Below are 19,996 nucleotides of genomic sequence, written 5' to 3'. Positions count from 1 at the left end.
GGGAATAATGGTACTTACTGTGCCGTGTGTCTGCCAGCCTCACATCAGTGTAGGGACTGAATGAATGAAGACATGTATTTTAGCACAGTGCTATAGTAAATTAACAGCAAATGTTGATTACCTTAGGAGTGCAAGTTAGAATTGTTGATTTTTCTTCATATTTTTATTAAAACAGTAAAAGATATTTTAGGTTATGATCTGATTTTCAATGATACTCAGCTCATCACCCAGTATCATGAGGTGCCAGTACTGAGCTAGCTTTTTACACACCTTTCCTTACTGAATTGTCACCAAAACTTGGTGAGGTAAGGACCATTTTTATTTTAAACAAAATTGAGTCCGTGAGAGGTTAGTTCACTTGCTTGAGGTTACTCAGCTGAATGCGGTAGAGCTGGGCTTTGAGCCCACATCTACAATTGCTCTTTGTGCATCTCTGTGACTGGATTTGTGGAAGGTGAGTGTGAGCCTCCGGTCTACGAGGCTTGCCTGTGTAGTCATCCTCTGTGCATGGGTTGAGCAGGAAGACTGGCACAAGCGGGCTTGTAGTGTGGCTTCCCTTTAGGCCAGGACAGGTTGCTGTGACCGGTCCCCTTCCACTCCCTGTGTGCTGTGCAGTGGACACTTACCTTTGTGCCTCTGAGCCCGTACCCAGATTTAGAATGAGGGGATATTGTGCTACACTCCATTTCTCTCCCCATTGTGAGGTGGAGCTATTATAACCTCTTCAGAGCCAAGTCCTATTAGAAAGACTCCTGTATGGAGGAGTCCCTGGGTAACAGCCCAAACAACACTTCAGTTCACTGGGAGGCTAAGCTGTGGCGTCAATTACACCATCACCAAGTGAGAGGATTTGCTTGCCTTCTGTTTTCCCCCAATTACTCTGTGTGCGTCTCAGCAAAGGGAGTCATTGTGGCTGAAGGAGTGCTAACGTCTTCTGCTGTGGGCTGTGGAGGCCCCACACTGGAGGCCTTTAGTACGCTGTTTCTCTGCCTGAGAGGGCAAGGTGGTGTTTAGCGTTAGCTTTGTAGTTGGAGTGATTTTATTTCACTTAGCAGTCTGCAGCACTTGACTCCAGGGTGCGTGGCTGTGTGGGTACATAGGATATACACGGTGCAGTAAAGAGTCACGGTGGTCACATTCAGGCTGCTAAGGCCTTGGTAGAAACGCATTGTTTGTTGTGAATGACGTCAGGCTGCTTGTGAAGTGGGCTTTGGGGATGGAGTCAGCAGTCCCGCAGGGATGCTTCGGGCTTGACATGGCCTCCTTTTCCTCTTTCCTGCCAGCCGCGGTTGCTCAGTCCAGGAGACACTCGCCGCCTTTGCTAGGGGAAGAGAAGAGATGGGAAACAGACAGCAGGGGTGAGGAAGGCAGCAGGAGTCTGGGACTCTGTCTGCGGGTGCTTGCCGAGTGCATCAGCTAGGAGGGGGCTGTGGATAGAGGTCAAGCTGAGTGGTCTTTGATCAGTAGAGCCCTGACTCTTCATCTGGGACCTGAGCTCTCGTGTGACTCTTTCACTAATTAGTTGTGTGGCCTTGGCCCCTTGGTGATGGCAGTACAAAACCGTACAACTCTTAGAGAGGACAATTTGGCAATATTTATTAAAATTCTAAAAAAGCATCTACTCTTTGACCCAACAGCATAGTTTGTTGTAGTGTCTTTTTTCATAACAAAACACTTGGTATCGTCCAAATATGTAACAGTGAGGGACTTCTTATATAAACGGGGCATAGCCACTTGATAGAACACTGTGCAGGGTAAGAAAGTGAATGAAGGAGTGTTGTACGTTTCCAGCTGGAGAGACCTCCAGAACATGTCATTGAGTGAGAAAGTGTGGTGCGGAATAACGTGCAGAGTGTGCTGCCTCCTATATAAGAAAGGAGGGAAAATAGAGCTACATGTCTGTATTTGCTTACATCCGGCAATAAAGAGGAAATGCTAGAAGCTTGCCTCTAAAGGTCCAGGAGAGGGCTGAGATGGGGCAGGGATGTGAGACTTGTCACTGTGCCCCATTATACAGTGAGATGTATTATTATACAGTGTTTCAGTTTTGGACCCTGTGAACATATTACCTATTAAAAAAATCTTTTTTAAAGAAAGCTTGCAGGAAAGATCATTATTGAGAAACCTGGAAAAATGCCTGTATGCTCTTTGCTACATATTCAGTTTAAAGGGCTGTGGGTCTTCTTTACTTTAAATAGTAGCAGAGGGAGAGGATTGGCAGGTGCCTTTGGCAGTAGTGGCCAAGTAATCTCCCCAGATTAGACTGTGGTCATCAAAGATGATCTCGGTTTTTTGGTTTTTTTGGGGAGGGGAGGGATTGGGGGAAGGAACAGCGATGGGGAATCGGGGAAGGGGAACAGGCAAGTTGCTGTCCTTTTGTTCTTCAGTCTAGTTGTGGAGGACGTCGCTTCACTGGCCCATGTTGGTATTATGATGATTGCGCTCTTCCCGGGTGAGGCAGTTGCTCGCCAGCCATTGGACGGCCGCTCCCGGTGGCTCACGAAAGCGCACGCCAGCTGCCGGCCAGCCCCACTGCAGCCTACGCCATCACCAGCGACTCACTCACAGCAGCCCAGCTCCAGGTGGAGCTGTTGTTCACCATCTTAGCTATAGAGGGCGCAATGTTACTGGCCCTTATATGTGGGATCCAAACCGGCAGCCCTGCTGTTCAGAGCTCGCGCTCCCAAGCCAACTCTTAACCAACTGCGCCACTTGGCCGGCCCAATGATCTCAGTTTTTAAGGAATTTATTTCTAGCTGGAGAGCACCCTCTGTCCTATTTCCCTCTGCCTTGATTTCCTTCCGAGGATGCATGCTGTGTCCTGTGCAGAAGACGTGAGTAGTCCCACAGATCAGGGCGCTACACTCTACCATGTCTCTGATACCCGTGGAGGGAAAACTTACTGAAAAAGTAATACCCAACAGCAGTGATTAATTGTATATGTGTATAGTATGTCTTAAAAATTATCTGCTCTAGTGGAGAGTAGCCTTGGCAGGATATATAAAATTACTGGTATATGCTCTAGTTTGGACCATTAGCCATTCACAGATTAGATTCTGACACCTCTGGAACATAGTTCTGATAGCAGAGTCCCATCTTTAAATATAAGGGGTATGGGAAACAGAGGAAGAATCCCTTAGTGAATCAGTAAGGCATGGAAATAAGTGTTTTATGTGTATGAGATCTATTATGAAGGTGAGCTCGGGGAAGGTTGGAATGACATTTAATATTTACAATATGTTGGAATGCTTAGACACTGCAACATTGTGCAGGAGTCAGGGATGGGTGGGAAAAGCTTCCCTTTCCCTCCAAACACACACACTCACTCAGACATACCCCTGCACTGTGTCCCTGAGTGGTCTTGCCAAGTGTCAAGAAGTTGAGAGTCTGGCACATGGAGCGGGCAAGATACAGTGCTGCCTTTCCTGGGCCCTGGTTCCCTGAGGCAGGTAGGGCAGGTAGTAAGTAACCTCCCAGAGTTGAGAGAGTTAGCGTCCTTGCTGTACCTCTTCCACTGGGACTCATGTCATTATCCCGAAGAAATTTTCACTAATCGTTTCTGAGGTCCCAAACGAGGGAACGCTTCTGGTGAGTGCTCCTCATTCTTGAACAAACTCAGCATCCTCGTTCAGGAGAGGAAGCGGAGTCAGCACCCAGACCTCCAGAGGGGATGTCTGTCCCTGAGAAGACCTGGGCTCTTGCGGGTCTTTGCTCAAAACCACTGGGGAAATAGCGGTCACTGTACACAGTAGCGGGGTGAGGCAGCAGGGGCTCAGAGACGTTAGTTAGCTCGTCCAAGGTTTCACAGGAAAAAAGGGACAAATCTGAGACCCGAATCCAGGTTTGGTTTATTGTAAGGTGCGCTTTCTTCCTCTCGGCTCTAGGCTCTTGGCTGTAATCTCACAGAGTCCTAAGGCAATTTTTAAAAAACTCTGAGCTTCATTTGTAAATATGTTTTAATAAATTATTATGTCCAAACAAACAAAAAAAACCAAAAGAAAGAAAACACTCTGGCATGCTTTTTCATTAGATTTATATGATACATATGCATTTAATTTTCTTCTATCACCTCAATCAGAGATTAGTTAATGCATTATGAATCCATGTGATTTGGAAATGTTTATAAAAAATTCCCCTTTATTAACATATAACAGAACATATATAGTTTTTAGTGGGTTTTTTCACTGACTCCTGATACTTGACATATGAAATAAGCCATACTTAACAAAGTTTTGAGCTGATTATTCAGCTCAAATACAACGTGGATGTCAAGATGCTGTTTTCAACCTGATATAATAATTCTTACTATAATTTTGAGATTATAGGGAAAAAACAAGATGAGAGTGTAATTCGGGGTAGTATAAAAGTATTCAGTAAATAATTTTGTGGCCAGTGATCTAAAAAATACTGCTGTTAATGTGTCAATATAACTGAAATTTAAAACGTTAGACTATATAAAAGAGTATGGTATTTGGGCAAAAATTACACATTAATATAATTTACTTTGAAATAATAACTGCGTTTGAGGTAGAGCCATAGGCTTCTCAAAAATGGAGTTTTGTAGATTTTGGCTTTTCCTGTTTATGTAAAGGAAGCAGAATTTAAGAACTGAAGGTGTCCTTAAAGCAGTGGAACAAAGAAAATGGCCATGGACGTGGCATTCCTTGCAGGGTCATACAAATTTAAAAAGGAAACTTAGCAAAGGATCTGAGAAAGCGAAAAGGATTAAAAACTTCCCCATTTTATTAAACAAACTTTTGACAATCTGTTTTCTGTCTTACTTTCTATGATATTATCAATGAGTTCTGCTTCACAAATCATTAATATTAATCATCTTCATGGATTCTGAAACCCTTTGATTAGCTTCCTTGCCGTTTCCTGCTTTGCTGGGTGTCTTTTTCAGTATGGAACAATTAATTAAGCTCTCATTGCTACTGAGAGAATTGCCTATAGGATGATAGAGCAAGAAATGGGGGGCCGTGGTGGCTGAGGTCTTAACCCAAAGAAGAATAAGGGTTGCTGCAACCAACATGTGGAAATTCAATCTTAAAAATTTATTCAACATTAAATAATTTTAATCCAAAGTTACAATTTTTTCTAGTTTCACAAGTGGTAAAGCAAAAGCCCATTAGTAAAAGAAGGTTCCTGGAGAAGGGGAGAGATTGTCGCATCATTTTCAGTTCAGTTCTTGTTCTGTGATGACACCAACAGTGTCATCAGCTCAGGTGGGTGTGTGTAGAGTGCGTCTTGTCTCTAGGGAGGCAGCTTACCGCAGATGTTATGCAGGAGGGATTTAGTTTGGGCTTAATAAACATTGATAATAGAGTTACTTTAATCAGCACTTGTGATTATTTTGAGGACTTACTAATGTCGTAAGAATTTTTTCTCTCTGACTAGGGGGAACTTAAGATTTTACAAGTGTGAGATATAAACCTGTATGAACTATCTATTTATTTAGACCGTCCACAGGAATAAAAAGAGGCATACAAACAAAATGAATATGTGCCGGCCTCATCTAACTATGTTCCAGGCACCCAGGTGATATTTAATCATGTGGCGATGAAGTCATCATGTTAACCTGAGTACGCTTCTTGCTTTTGGTAAAATTTGAGCCCAGTATAAAAAGCCATGCACACAAAATTTGTTTTTCTAAATTGTTTTCAGAGGTTGATTTGCACTTAAGTTATGAAAAAGAATGATAATCATTGTCTTGTCTGCTAGTCCTTCTGCACTCAGTTATATGTCCCAATGTGTGTCACATTTCTGTTTGCCAGCAGGGTTGTCTCCAGAGCTTTTTAATAAGAATATTCATAGGGGATTGCTTGTCCCAAAGATGAACAATCACACAGGCATACAGATACCTTCTTCCCAGGACACAATTGTGAATAAACAGTTGCTGTGCACATAGGAGCTTCTATACAGAAAAGTCTGGACTACTCGGGGCACTTGTAGGCATTTTCCCAGTGGCTTGCAACAGGGCCAGCTTTTTTTCCCCTGTTAGAAAAAATGTCAGCCAAATGTACTCAGTAATGAAAGGGAAATAACTATTGATGTGTGCAACAACATGGGTGAATCTTACAATAATTATGCTGAGTGAAAGAAGCAAGATAGAAAAAAAAAGCACTTTCTGTATGATTTCATTTTTAGAAAATTCTAGGAAATGCAAACTCATCTATAGTGACAGAAAGGGGATCAGTGGTTGCCTGGGGATAATGAGGGTGAGGAGAAGAGAGAGGTAGGGGTGATGGGCTGATAGGCAAGATCACAAAAGGGAATGAGGCAACTTTGGGGAGTGATGGATATGTTCCTTGTATTTATTGTGGTGACAGTTTCGTGGATGCATCCACATGTCACCATTTATCAAATTGTATACTGTATATGCAATTTAATATTTGTGTCTTATACCACATGTATAATAAAAAGGAGAATATTGTTACTGTTTTAACAGTAACTGGTTACAATTACTGGTTACTGTTGTAAACAGAGAACTAGTTATTCACTTGCCACAGACAACAGGGAACTAGGAACATAAATGCAAAATAAAGCAGAACAATGAAACAAAAATCTACCTTCTGTGTCATTTGGGGCATGGGAAGGGTCCTGTGTCTCATAATTCCGTTCCCATCTGACTTTTGATTCTTGAAATTTCTTTTTTGATGGGCAGCGAATTATGTTTTGTCAAGAGTAGGAGTTTTGGAATTGGACAGACCTGGGTTTAGCTTAGTCATGTGCTGTCTGTGTGCCTTTGGGCAAGACAGTAGACCTTTCTAAAGCTTTTCCACTATCTGTGAAATGGAATGATAGAGGCATAGTAAGGGCTCAATAAATGGAAGCAATTTTTGTTATTATTATTATGTTTTTCACAGTCTGATTTCCACTAGGTTTAAAATGCAAATAGTCTTAGACAAGAAAAAGATAATTTGAAATTCATAGAGGGGCATGTTACCATGGAGAAACAAAATCAGGACTGCTGCCTGAAAGAAGAAGAGAAAGGTCATTACACGAAGTGAAGGGAACATATGGTGGAGACCATGGGTGATTTGCCCAGTGGCCCCTTTTTTGTATGTCTCTTACAGGGAGCATCTAGCCACTACTGCACTAGGTGACCTTCTCACCTGGTTTCTCTGCTTTTAGTAACCTCTGCTGTTTGCAGGCTTGAACTGTTGGGAATTCATTAGTCTTTTCCTTTCTTAATAATAATGTCATTGTTTATAAGTACCATATTTATGATTGCTTATTGAAAGATTATTTCTGTCATTTAGTATGTACTTTGTTTATTTAGATATAAGTATATTTATCAATCATCTGTAGAAAAAATGTTTTGACTTTTTAAATGATTTGCTTCAATTTAGCTGGTCTTATTTATCTTTTTATTAGCTGCTATAACCTCAATTTAAAAATTAATACCTACTTATGGAAGTAAAAATTGATTAGTTTATACTAAATTGGTCATATTGTTGATATATAAGTTTGAAGGACAATGTAGTAAAAATATTTTTTCTTTAACTGATAAGAGGCCATTTTCACTTACAGAAACTAGCAGAAGTACCTGCTTTCCCATGATCTTGACCAAATTTTTTCTCTGCCAGGTAGTTGCAGGGGTATGACAGGTGATTGATTTGGTTTCAGAGGGTCCTGGAACTGAACAAAGTGTTTTTCATATTGGAAACGACATACCCAGTTTTTTACAAGTTTTAAGATTTATTGCCTCCTCCTACGATGTTGCAAATTAATTTGTTTGCTATTTATTTTACTCAGAATGTAGTAGTTGGTGTCATTAACTGAAGGACAAATTTGATCACGAGAAAGGGTAGACTGCCTTTTAACACTGTTTTTACTTGGCATCTTTGCAGGGCTGGACATTAGATGGGTAGACTGCTACTTTCCTTTTACTCACCCGTCCTTTGAGATGGAGATCAACTTCCGTGGAGAATGGCTGGAAGTTCTTGGCTGTGGAGTGATGGAACAACAACTGGTAAATTCAGGTAGAAAAGAATCCACCATCTTATTTACAAGCTCTTTGCTACGTATTCAGTTTAAAGGGCTCTGGGTCTTCTTTAAATAGTAGCTTCTCTTTTAACCTCCCTTACCTATGCGTTTATATCTTCCTGTAGGAGTAGCCTCACCATCTTCCCCTCCTCATATTGCCCTCCGGACTTATCCCTGACACTGAACTCTGGAAGAACTTAATCTCTCGCGTCTAATTTTATAGCAGTTCTTGTTTTTGGAGATCTTTCTTGTCAGTACTGGTTGTTGGATTTGTGCTTCGTGATTTTGTATTCATTGATATGCTGCTTTTTAATCCCCCCACTGGCATTTGATGCATGTCACATGAGTGCCCTTGCCTTCCAAAGTATTTAAGGACAAAGCCAATGCATAATCCTTTCTTGTTCTTACTGCGTTTAGAATAGTGCCCCAAAGTCAGCAGATATTTCATCAATACAATAAAACTCAATATAAAAATACTCAGGCCTCTAAAGTTTAGTTGTTTGCCGCCCGCAGTGTTGGCGGTCCCGCCTGATAGAGGAGAAGTCGGAAGACGAGGCCTCTGCTTAAATTCTACCTATATCTGTAGGTACTTGAAAAAGATCTTTCCAGCGCCTCTCTGCAGGACCATTGCTTAATAAAAATGATTATTTCTAAGTGTAATTTCAGAGCTGTGGGTTTTTTAAAAAGTCAACTATAATTAAATTTTAAAAAAGAGTAAAAAATAAAAAACCCCAACCCCTAAGTCAACAAAGGTGAAAAAATAATAGACAAACAAACAAATTAATTAATTTAGTAGAAATTGTGCAGAAAGACTTCTTTAGTCTAAATATATACACATACTTTTATATTCGGCAGAGTTATGGTCACCTGTTACCTTTTCCAACTACAAGCTTTTCTTCATAAGAAGTGTCAATAGGGGCAGGTTTGAAGTCATCTAAAAATAGATAGAGATATGGATTTTTATAAGATGAAACAATACCTGGATACCTGGACATCAAAAATATGAGCATGTTTCAGAGTGATAAATCATCTTTCAACACCGATAATTAAAATGCTTTAGAAGTGTCTTTATATTACACATAAAGAAAATACCAAAAAAAGTCCCTATCTGAATGTAATCTAAAAAACAGTTTTTCAGAATAGAAATCCTCCATGGGAAACTGGTTGAGATTGGGCATTTGAGCAGATCAGGCTCCTTGCATAGCAGTAAGTGGAGCAGAAGTGATGCAAATTGCCAATGGCACTTCTCCCCCTCCTTCCAACCCCAGCTCAGCGCCTGTAGGACAGGCTCCGTGGCCTTGGAGGGCTATGGCGATGGTTCAGGGCTGGTCACAGCTGATTGGAGAAGAGCAGTCCCTCTGGGTAGCTAAGAAATGTGGATGGGCCATGGGTAAGGGCATGGGGTTAGAGAGTGAGAGTGGAGTGAGATGGAAGAGCTGACGTGCAGTGAAGCACAGGACTTTGTGTTACTTGGGCTGGGAGAGCGGAGACCTGGCCCTCCTGTGTTATTGGTAGGTAACCTCCGTCTGCAGGGCCCGGACTCCGCCAGCTCACAGATTCCTCTCCATGCTGCCAACGAAGGCTTAGGGGAAAGCCCAGCACGCTGCCAAGTGCTGCTTGGATAGCTTTCAAATATTTGTAGATCTTTATTAGAGGAAAGGGAGCACAGAGGTCGCAAATTAGGGCCTGTGAGTCAAAGTTGTGAGGCCTGGGCTTGGGTGTGTGAAACACCAGGATTTCTGCCCGTTGACAGCTGTGTGTCTTCCAGCAAGTTGCTTAACCTCTTGAGTCTTGTTGTTATCACAGTTAAAATGGGCACAAGGACACCCCCTTCACAGAGTTTCCTTATGAGGATTAATTGAGGTGACACATTATTGTGCTTAGCATAGGTTTGGCACCTGGTAAACATTCAGTAAAAAATTAATTGCCAATTAAAAATAATGAAAATTTATCAATGGAGAGTCCCCTTAATAGGAAATATTTAAATGGAGGCTGTCCTGCATATCATAGAAATGATTTCTAACCAGTTGGAACTAGATTACCTTTGATCTTACTAATCTCAGTATCCATGTTTCTCAATTGAGTGGTTGCTTTTAGAGGGAAAAGGAAAATTAAGAGTACTACGAAACAGAAAAATCAAGTAATTGATGTATAGGCATCTTAACAGAAAACACAAAATCCTGGGAACAATTATAAGATTTAATCTCTTCTTGAGTAGGAGCTCACTTCAGATGCATCTGCGGTGTTTTTGTTTTGTTTTTTAGATTTGAAGGAATCCTAGGTGTCCTCCTCCCAGGTGCTCCGTGTCGGGGGCCAGAACTGAGAAAGCAAATCAGGGAGTGATCAGCTTACATGTCACTTGGCCTTGTGCTTCCTTGTACATTTTCCAATATCCTTGATGGGTTTCTATAAGGCTTAGTCGCACAGTAGTTGGTTGAATATAGTTACCTGAAACAGGTTTCCAAGTCACTATTACACATTAATCAGACTGCTGTTCTACAATTATATCAGCATTCCAGGTATTCTTGAAGGAAATGGCACAGTAAAGAAGAAGACGCCTGAGATGCAAACATGTTTGAGAGATTCACAGTGGTGGTAGGATGTGCTCTAAGTTGTTGGGAAATTGTACACATATAATTTAAGTATCTTGTAAGAGAGAGAATACAGAAATTCTGTGTAGGCGTTGCTCTTTGAACTTGGAGTTATTACGACCAAGTTCTGCTCTGTGTTCTCAGACTTGAATGTGTTTTGACATACGTACATATTAATAGTTAAATTTTTAAACCATGTGCCTGGCAGTCACTAAGCACAGACAGTGTTGTAAGTACAGCTTATATTCTTATTTTTGAGTTTGTACGGCATAGAGAAAGACTGACTATACGCACTTCATCTCTCTAGTTCTACATTTTCTTCCCTTCCCTCCCGTCCTCTGCCTTTTTTTTTTTAACAACTTCCAAGAAACTATAAAGTTGATGGTTTTATATTCCCTTTCTTTAAAGTTTGTATAGAGGTGCAGGTAAGTGATGAAATAACTGGAAACCGAAGCAGCTGATGGAGCAGTGATACTAGCAGCCATCAGTTGAGCCCTTACTAAATGTTCTACATGTTTCTTTTTACTTGACCTTGATAACCAGGCTCTGAGGTAGAGCTGTCATTATCCCTGTTTCACAGAGCCTCAGAAAGGTGGTCAGGATCAAATAGCTACATAGTGCCAGTGCGACTTGCTCAAGTCTTCCTGACAAGTTAACTATTATGCTGTGCCGCCTGACTAGTAAGTTGCATGATTTTGAAGTGGCTAGAAGTCCATTTCAAGTCCATTTCAAGTAAATTATTCTAACATAGAAATGAAGAACTGCAATCAAATGAAACACACAACAGCAAACAAAATTCTTGTTTGTTCTGTGGTTATTTGTTACCACTAAAGAAGGGCAGTGCCACCGTGTATGTTATCTCCTGTGGTAAAGTGCGTGTAATTAAAAGCATGAGATTCGATTGCCAATTTGAACAATGAAAACACTTCATTGCACATTTAAGCTGACTACGGCACAGTGCACAGAATAAGATCAGGCTCTTCCAGGTAGCTTGTAGAACTGTACTTTAATTCTTCTTGTTTAAGTCACAGTGTCTTCATCATTGCTTTCAGAGCTGTTAGATTTGGTCATTGTGAGGCGGGTGGTGACTGCTGTCACGATGTGATTGTTTTTTCCTTGAGGAGATGTTTTGAGACAGTACTGAGTCATGTGCCCAAACACTACACAGCTATTCCCTGCTGGGCTGACTCAGGCTGCTAAACACTTTCCAGGTAGTATGTGGAGCTGAACATCTCAAACTGGCCCCAGGGGTGACCGTGTGTCACCGTCATGCCAGGAAGGAATTTGCCATTTACTGAGAAATGTGAAATTTAGAAGATTGTACGTAGGCCAGGGGGAGAATATGCTCTATAATGGAAAATAACTTTTTAAAAATGGAATCGCTTTCCTTACCTCTTCTCTAAAATTTAAAAATGGACTCCTTTGGGAAAAACTTGTGAATATATACATGAACAGGTACCAGTTTTAACCAATCCTTTTGTTGTTGTTGTTCATTTGTTGGTCAAATACTTTTTCAGTTCCCTCTAAGGCTATAGAAAAGCAAACGAGTGTTCCTCCTGCCTATGAAAATATACAGCACAGCACACCCAGGCATAGAATAAATGGTTACAGTACCATGTGGTATTTGTGTAGAGGTACTGCAAGCAGAATGGGAGGACAGGATTGGAGATGTGCTGAGCCCTCGTGCTGGTTACACTCAGGGTGGCGTATGATTGATAGGGGTATTTATTTACAGTGTGCATCCCGCAATACGTTAGGTTCCTGTTCGTAAGTGGCTACGTACTTTATCTTTGCTCAGATGCCCAGTTGGCATGCCTAATGCTCCTTTGCCTCCTTACATGTGTAAATCTGTTTCTAGTTGTTGCTCTCTTTGGTAGCCAGTCTCTACAGCCACATTTATACCACTCAGTGTCACTGATCTAAGTTGGTAAACTTTTAGATGGTGGGGACCAAGAGTGTACCAGCATTGTGTTACATACAAGCAGACATGCCATTCCTCTACTTAGCATCCTTTGTATGTAAGGCACTTTAAGGCTAGACAAAGAGGAAGGCACAAAAATCTAGAAGATGTGATTTCTCCCCGTAAAACTCTAAGTGTAGTAGGGAAGGTAGGACTATGTAATTAGAGCATGGACACTTGAGTGCCATTCTTGAGATGGGGTTTTGGCAGATGTGAAGAGGGAACCCTTGTTTATCAGTTAAATCAGTGGAGGCATCATACAGGAGGGGGCATTTGAACTGGGTCTTAAACGCTGGTTGTCAGATGTATGCTTTGTAATCACCTGGAAGCTTGTTTAATTAAATTGTCTGCTCATCGAGTATCAGATTCTGTAGGTCTGGGATGGGGAACAAGTTGTGCACTTTAAGCAAATACCTTGGATAATTCTTGTGAATGACCTGCACTCAGACCATATCTTGAAAACTCTGTCTTTAGGATAGGTAGAATATTTCCCTTAATTTTGGGATATAATTAAAATCTAATGAACTACACATATTTAAAGTGTACATTTGATCTATTTTTGATGCATATACCTGCAAAATCATCATTATAATTAAGATATTAATCATTTCCATCTCAAACCAATGTTTCCTTTTGCCATTTTTATAATCTCTTCCTCCCTCTACCCCTGTCTCCAGGTGACTGATGGGAATTTAGGTCGTTCCCACTTTTGGGCTATCACAAATAACGCTGCTGTGAATATTTGTAGAAAAGCCTTTGTGTGGACATGTTTCCATTTCTCTTGAGAAAAAACCTAGGAGTGGAATGGTCTATGAATATCAAATAGACCAATGTAATTGAATAGTGTTCAGCTCTTTGATGTTTACTGATTTTTTTTGGTCTTAGTATTCTATCAATTTCTCAGAAAAGAATGTTAAAATTTTCTACTATGATTATGGACTTGTCTGTTTTCCTCCTTTATTCTAGCAATTTTTCTTCAGGTTTTTGAAGCTGTTTTATTAGGTGCATACACTTTTATAACTGTTAGGTCTTCTGCGTGCATTGCCCCTTTTGTCATTATAAAATATCCATCTTTATCTCTGGTAATTTTCTTTTTCTTGAAATCTGTTTTGTTTATATTAAAATACACATGCTAGCCTTACCTACCTCCTTCCTCAGTTGCCTTTGTGTTGTTTTAGCTACGTGTATTATGTCTACATACATTAAAAACTGCACCATTGAGTGTCAAACTTTTTTCTTTATATAGTTATGGATTTTAAAGACCATTTCTCTTGTTCTTCCTTCATTCCTGAAGATCCATGTTTCCTTCTGATGTGTTTTCCCTTCAGTATAGAAAACTTCCCTTAGTGTTTCTTATAGAACATGTCTGCTGGTGATAAGTTTCTTAGTGTTCCTTAGTCTGAAAATGTCTTTATTTACCTTTATCATGAAGGGTATTTTTATTGAGTATAGAATTCTAGATTGATAGATGTGTTTTCTCTACAATTTAAAAATGTTTTTCGTCTTCTGCCTCTGAGGCTTCTGTAGAGAAACTCATAATCATTTCATTTGTTGTTCTCCTGTGTGTAATGTGTTATTTTTCTGTAGCTACTTTCAAGATTTCTTTCTTTATCTTAGTTTTTAGCTGTGTGGTGTTGATGTGTTTAGGTATGGTTTTCTTTGAGTTTACGTATTCTCAGATTCACTTACCTTGAATCTATAAATTTATATATTTCATCAATTTTGGAAACTTTTTGGTCATTATTTCTTTAGGTAACTTTTCTGTTTCAATTTTTTCTGTTCTTTTTCTTTTTTTAAAAAACATCACAAACAGCTTTTATTTGTCACCGTGAACAGTCTGAATTTCAAGCAGATTCTTGGACTGAGGGCTCATATGCACCAGCTCACTCAGCTTTAGTGCCTGTCTCATCCCCAGTAGCTTTCCCAGAACTGCTACCTTCACCATGAAGCGCCATGAGTTTTCCCAGTTCTAACTTGGGCTTCTCCAGCATTTTGGCTTTTCTAACAAAGACATCATGGAGCGGATAAATAGATTGGCAAGCCTTTTCTGTCTTTGCCACTGCTACCTGGAATCAATTTATTGACCACTTCTTTCAAGTTATTTGTCTGCCCCTCTCGGGTCGTGATTTCCATCATCTTTGTCTGGATTTGGCAGACCTGCTGATGCTGAGCATAAGAGGTATTCTGAATCTGTCTGTTGCATTTTTTAGTAAAACCAACACAGAAGAGACGAAGCAAATACACACTGGTAGTCTTGACATCCACATGAGCTTCTATCATGGTCTGCCATTTTTTTACCATGGAGCACATTTTGTCACGGGTAAGATCCAGGCCTTGGAAATTAGTCAGGCAGTTTTTGTCCTGAACATCTTCAGTAATTAACTTGAATTTCTTAAATGCAACTTTGTCATTCTGCAGATCAGCTAGTCTTACATCAAAAACATGACCCTTGAGACCATCAGATGCAATTTTGGTTCCTTGAGTTCTTGTGACTACTGTTTTCCCAATATTTCTTATACTGAGCATAACTGGAGCTTACATACATATCCATCTTTTTTAGAAAATGGGTCAACCACTTTTCTCTTGGCTCCCTTCTTGCCACCTTTTGCAAGGTGCTTATTCTTGCCGATCACCATGATGCTGCTCAGAGAGCCAAAAGGCTCTGTTTTAATTTCTTCCTCCTCCTCTTTTGGAACTCAAATTGCGCCCATATTAGATTTTTTTTTTTAAGATTTTATTGGGGAATTGGGGAAGGGGAACAGCGTTGGGGAATTGGGGAAGGGGAAGAGACAAGTTGCTGTCCTTTTCTTCTTCAGTCTAGATGTGGAAGACATCACTTCACTGGCCCATGTTGGTATTGTCATCATTGCGCTCTTCCCGGGTGAGGCAGTTGGTCGCCGGCTATTGGATGGCCACTTATAGTGACTTATGGCAGGGCATGCCAGCTGCCGGCTGCTCACACTGGCTGCCGGCCACTCAGGGTAGCTTACAGCAGCCCACTGCAGCTCCACTGCAGCCTACGCATTTGCCGGTGACTCATGGCAGCCAGCTCCATGTCAAGCTGGTGTTCAGCATCTTAGCTGTAGAGGGCAGTGTCACTGGCCCTCATATGTGGGATCTGAACTGGGGCCCTCTGGCATCCCAAGCCAGTTCTCAACCATCGCGCCACTCGGCCGGCCCAGAATTTCTATTTTTTAATTCTCTCAAATGTGGTTTTTTTTTTTTACCTCATTTAGCATAGTACATTTTACAGTAGTTGCTTTAATATCTGATAGTTCCAACATCAGGGTCATCTGAAGATAGACTTCTAATAAGAATTGGTAACATTTTCGTTTTTCTTTGTAGAATAATTTTGGATTGTATGCTTGACTTGCCAGTGGTAAGCTGTATATACTTTGTGTCCTCTTATAATTCTGTGGTGACTGTTGGTACTTAGTTTTAGTAGATGATCAGCCTGCTGAGGTTTAGGCCTTATTCTGACTTGCTTCCTGTGGACAGTGATTCAGGACTCAGTGGAAGTCTTTGTGGTGCTGATCTGTGTGTGTCCTGCACATGGGTATATCAGGGGTTAGCCTGAAACTTATGTGAACATGTCTGTTCAGTTTTTCAGCCGTTGCTGTGCTGGTTTGAGCCTGTGCTGTGCGTGTGTAGCTAAGGGGTTAGGTTGATACTTGTGTGGGTAGCATTAGGGCATCCCCTTTTGGGGTTCTCTCTGCTCCAGCTCACAAAAGCCCTCTACCTGTGTACTGAAAAACAGCTTTCTCTTTGAGCCTTAGCTGCCCATGATGTTGTGCAGCTCTGAAACTGGGGCCCATCTTTGAAAGCAAACAAACAAAAAAACCCCATGAAATTCATTCTGTGTAGGTTACTTCTCTAAGATTTGGCTCTCAATCAAAATTTGTCCATTTGTTTACTTTTCAGGATGCTCTATTAGTTGTTTTGTGTACTTGTGCAAGGATTTGAGTTGTGATCAGAGTGAGGGATAGTGGGCTTATGCCCCTTAGTGAAGCTGAACAAACACTAGGTTGGGTTGTGAGGACACTCCAGGTAAAAAGGATAATTTCATGACAACTGTGTGGTGCCAGAAAAGTGTGTGTGTATTGGCTCTACTGTGTATTTAATCCATTGACTTTATTAATCAGAAATAAGCATAGTGAATTTTTGAGGTAAAACAGTCAGCTGAGGCTATTAAGATCTGGCTTCTTCCATTCCTTCCTCCCTCCCTTCCCTTTTCTTTCACCCTCTCTCCCTTCCTTTCTTTTATCCTAACTTCCTCCCTCCTTTAAGTCAGGCTTTCAGAGAAGCAAACAAATATGTATCGGCTCCATGTGTAGGTTTTACCTTGTAGTTGCTCCTAGAGGCATGTTTTCAAGCTGTCAGAATATCTGTTCAAATATTTACTTAGACTTTGTTCATTTTCTCCTTAAAATGTATAAGATGGCGAGATTTCTTTCTGATATAAAAGCAATCTATAATCATTGGCAAATTAAGAAAATAAAATATAAAAGGAAAAGAGTAATTCCATTGTCACCTAGATAAAACTTTAAAAATTTGCATATGTGGAATAATCAGATATGCCTAATAATCTATATGTAAAATATATATTTTACAAAAATAGAATTACACTTTGAATTTTTTTTTATATTATGCTTTTTCATAACAAATTTCACATGAGTGTCTTTCATATTACCCAATATGTGTATCATCATTGTTAATGGCCATGTAGTCATTGTGGATACATCTTTTTGGTCATTTCTATGTATTGGGTCTTCGGAAAAGTCATGACGCATGTTTGCAAAGATGGCACTTGTTCATTTTTGGAAGTACTAGAATAATTCGCATTTATGTTATTGCTATGTCATTTGACAGCTGACAGTTTTAGCTTCATTTAAAAAAAATTGAGCGATTTGGTTGAGTTTTGGAGATTTTACAAGTTGAAGATGGAAGACCAAACTGCATTTTTGCCCTATTTTACTGTTTTACTTCCATAAAGGGAAGAATGCACATCAAGCTTGTGAAGAGTTGTGTAAAGTTTATAGTGACGATGCTCTATAAGAATGTCAGTGCCAATGATGGTTCACAAAATTCCGTGCTGGTGATTTTTATTTCAACGACACTCCTCGGTCAGGGAGGACCACTGAGGTTGATGACAACAAAATAAAGGCATTGATTGAGTCAAATCCATGTTACACGACATGAGAGATTGCAGAAACATTGAACATCCATCATTTAAGCGTTCATGACCACCTGACGAAGCTGGGCTACATAAGCAAGCTTGATATTTGGGTTCTTCATGTACTCAAAGAAGTTCATTCAACGGCACATATAAACATCTTCAATATGCTCATTAAACGTGAGGAAAACGATCCTTTTTTGAAGCGACCGATAACTGGTGATGAGAAGTGGATTGTTTACAACAATGTGGTGCACAAACCATCTTGGTCCCGACGTGATGATTGGCCTCAAACAACATCAAAAGCAGACATTCATCAAAGGAAGGTTATGCTCTCAGTGTGGTGGGATTTTAAAGGTGTTGTGTTTTTTGAGCTCCTACCAGGAACCAAACAATCAATTTGAATGTGTGCTGTCGGCAATTGGACAGTTTGAACGTATCCATCATCCAGGAATGTCCAGAGCTTGTTAATTATAAAGGAGTTGTGTTCCATCATGACAATGTGAGACCACACAGAAGTTTGATTACCCGTCAAAAATTATTGGAGCTTGGGTGGGATGTGTTGCCACAGCCACCATATTCACCTGACCTTGCGCCATCAGACTTCCACTTGTTTTGCTCTCTTCAAAACTCCGTGCATGATATAACGTTCAATTCAGATGAGGCTGTAAATCAGCACCTGGTTCAGTTTTTCACCAGTAAAGACAGGTTCTTCTATGAATGAGGAATTATGAAGCTCACTGAAAGATGGCAAAAGGTTATCGAACAAAATGGGCAATATATCATTGATTGATCTTTGTTCTTTATATAAATAAATGACCTTTGAAAAACATAGACAAAACACATTATGACTTTTCCAAAGNCCTCTCTCCCTTCCTTTCTTTTATCCTAACTTCCTCCCTCCTTTAAGTCAGGCTTTCAGAGAAGCAAACAAATATGTATCGGCTCCATGTGTAGGTTTTACCTTGTAGTTGCTCCTAGAGGCATATTTTCAAGCTGTCAGAATATCTGTTCAAATATTTACTTAGACTTTGTTCATTTTCTCCTTAAAATGTATAAGATGGCGAGATTTCTTTCTGATATAAAAGCAATCTATAATCATTGGCAAATTAAGAAAATAAAATATAAAAGGAAAAGAGTAATTCCATTGTCACCTAGATAAAACTTTAAAAATTTGCATATGTGGAATAATCAGATATGCCTAATAATCTATATGTAAAATATATATTTTACAAAAATCGAATTACACTTTGAATTTTTTTTTATGTTATGCTTTTTCATAACAAATTTCACATGAGTGTCTTTCATATTACCCAATATCTGTATCATCATTGTTAATGACCATGTAGCCATTGTGGATACATCTTTTTGGTCATTTATGTGTATTGGGTATTCGGAAAAGTCAGGACGCATGTTTGCAACAGATTGCACTTGTTCATTTTTGGAATTACTAGAATAATTTGCATCTATGTTATTGCTATGTCATTTGACAGCTGACAGTTTTAGCTTCATTCTAAAAAACAAAAATTAGCAATTTGGTTGAGTTTTGGAGATTTTGCAAGTTGAAGATGGAAGACCAAACTCTGCATTTTTGCCCTATTTTACTGTTTTACTTCCATAAAAGGAAGAATGCGCATCAAACTTGTGAAGAGTTGCGTAAAGTTTACAGTGACAATGCACTATAAGAATGTCAGTGCCAATGATGGTTCACAAAATTCCGTGCTGGTGATTTTTATTTCAACGACACTCCTCGGTCAGGGAGGACCACCGAGGTTGATGACAACAAAATAAAGGCATTGATTGAGTCAAATCCATGTTACACGACACGAGAGATTGCAGAAACATTGAACATCCATCATTCAAGCGTTCACGACCACCTGACGAAGCTGGGATACATAAGCAAGCTTGATATTTGGGTTCTTCATGTACTCAAAGAAGTTCATTTGATGGCACATATAAACATCTTCAATATGCTCATTAAACGTGAGGAAAACGATCCTTTTTTGAAGCGACTGATAACTGGTGATGAGAAGTGGATTGTTTACAACGATGTGGTGCATAAATGGTCTTGGTCCCAACGTGATGATTCACCACAAACTACATCGAAAGCAGACATTCATCAGAGGAAGGTTATGCTCTCAGTGTGGTGGGATTTTAAAGGTGTCGTGTTTTTCGAGCTCCTACAAAGGAACCAAACAATCAATTTGAGTGTGTGCTGTCGGCAATTGGACAGTTTGAACGTATCCATCATCCAGGAATGTCCAGAGCTTGTTAATTATAAAG

General features: G+C 40.1%; 1 protein-coding gene and 1 pseudogene across 4 annotated transcripts in view; one reads left to right on the top strand and one right to left on the bottom strand.

The window, feature by feature from the left end:
- The window catches only part of FARS2 (phenylalanyl-tRNA synthetase 2, mitochondrial), a 323,981-nt gene that overhangs the window by 173,169 nt on the left and 130,816 nt on the right, over positions 1 to 19,996 (top strand). For all 4 annotated transcript variants that reach the window (XM_019632556.1, XM_019632559.1, XM_019632557.1 and 1 more), the window contains one exon: positions 7,854 to 7,985. In XM_019632556.1, the coding sequence (XP_019488101.1) occupies positions 7,854 to 7,985 (132 nt within the window). The remainder of the gene's footprint in view (positions 1 to 7,853; positions 7,986 to 19,996) is intronic.
- LOC109376571 (40S ribosomal protein S3a-like) lies at positions 14,385 to 15,176 on the bottom strand (annotated as a pseudogene).

The sequence above is a fragment of the Hipposideros armiger genome, unplaced genomic scaffold (genome assembly GCF_001890085.2).
Source record: "Hipposideros armiger isolate ML-2016 unplaced genomic scaffold, ASM189008v1 scaffold_1153, whole genome shotgun sequence".
Classification (NCBI taxonomy): domain Eukaryota; kingdom Metazoa; phylum Chordata; class Mammalia; order Chiroptera; family Hipposideridae; genus Hipposideros; species Hipposideros armiger.
This window is presented reverse-complemented; position numbering and strand designations above follow the sequence as displayed.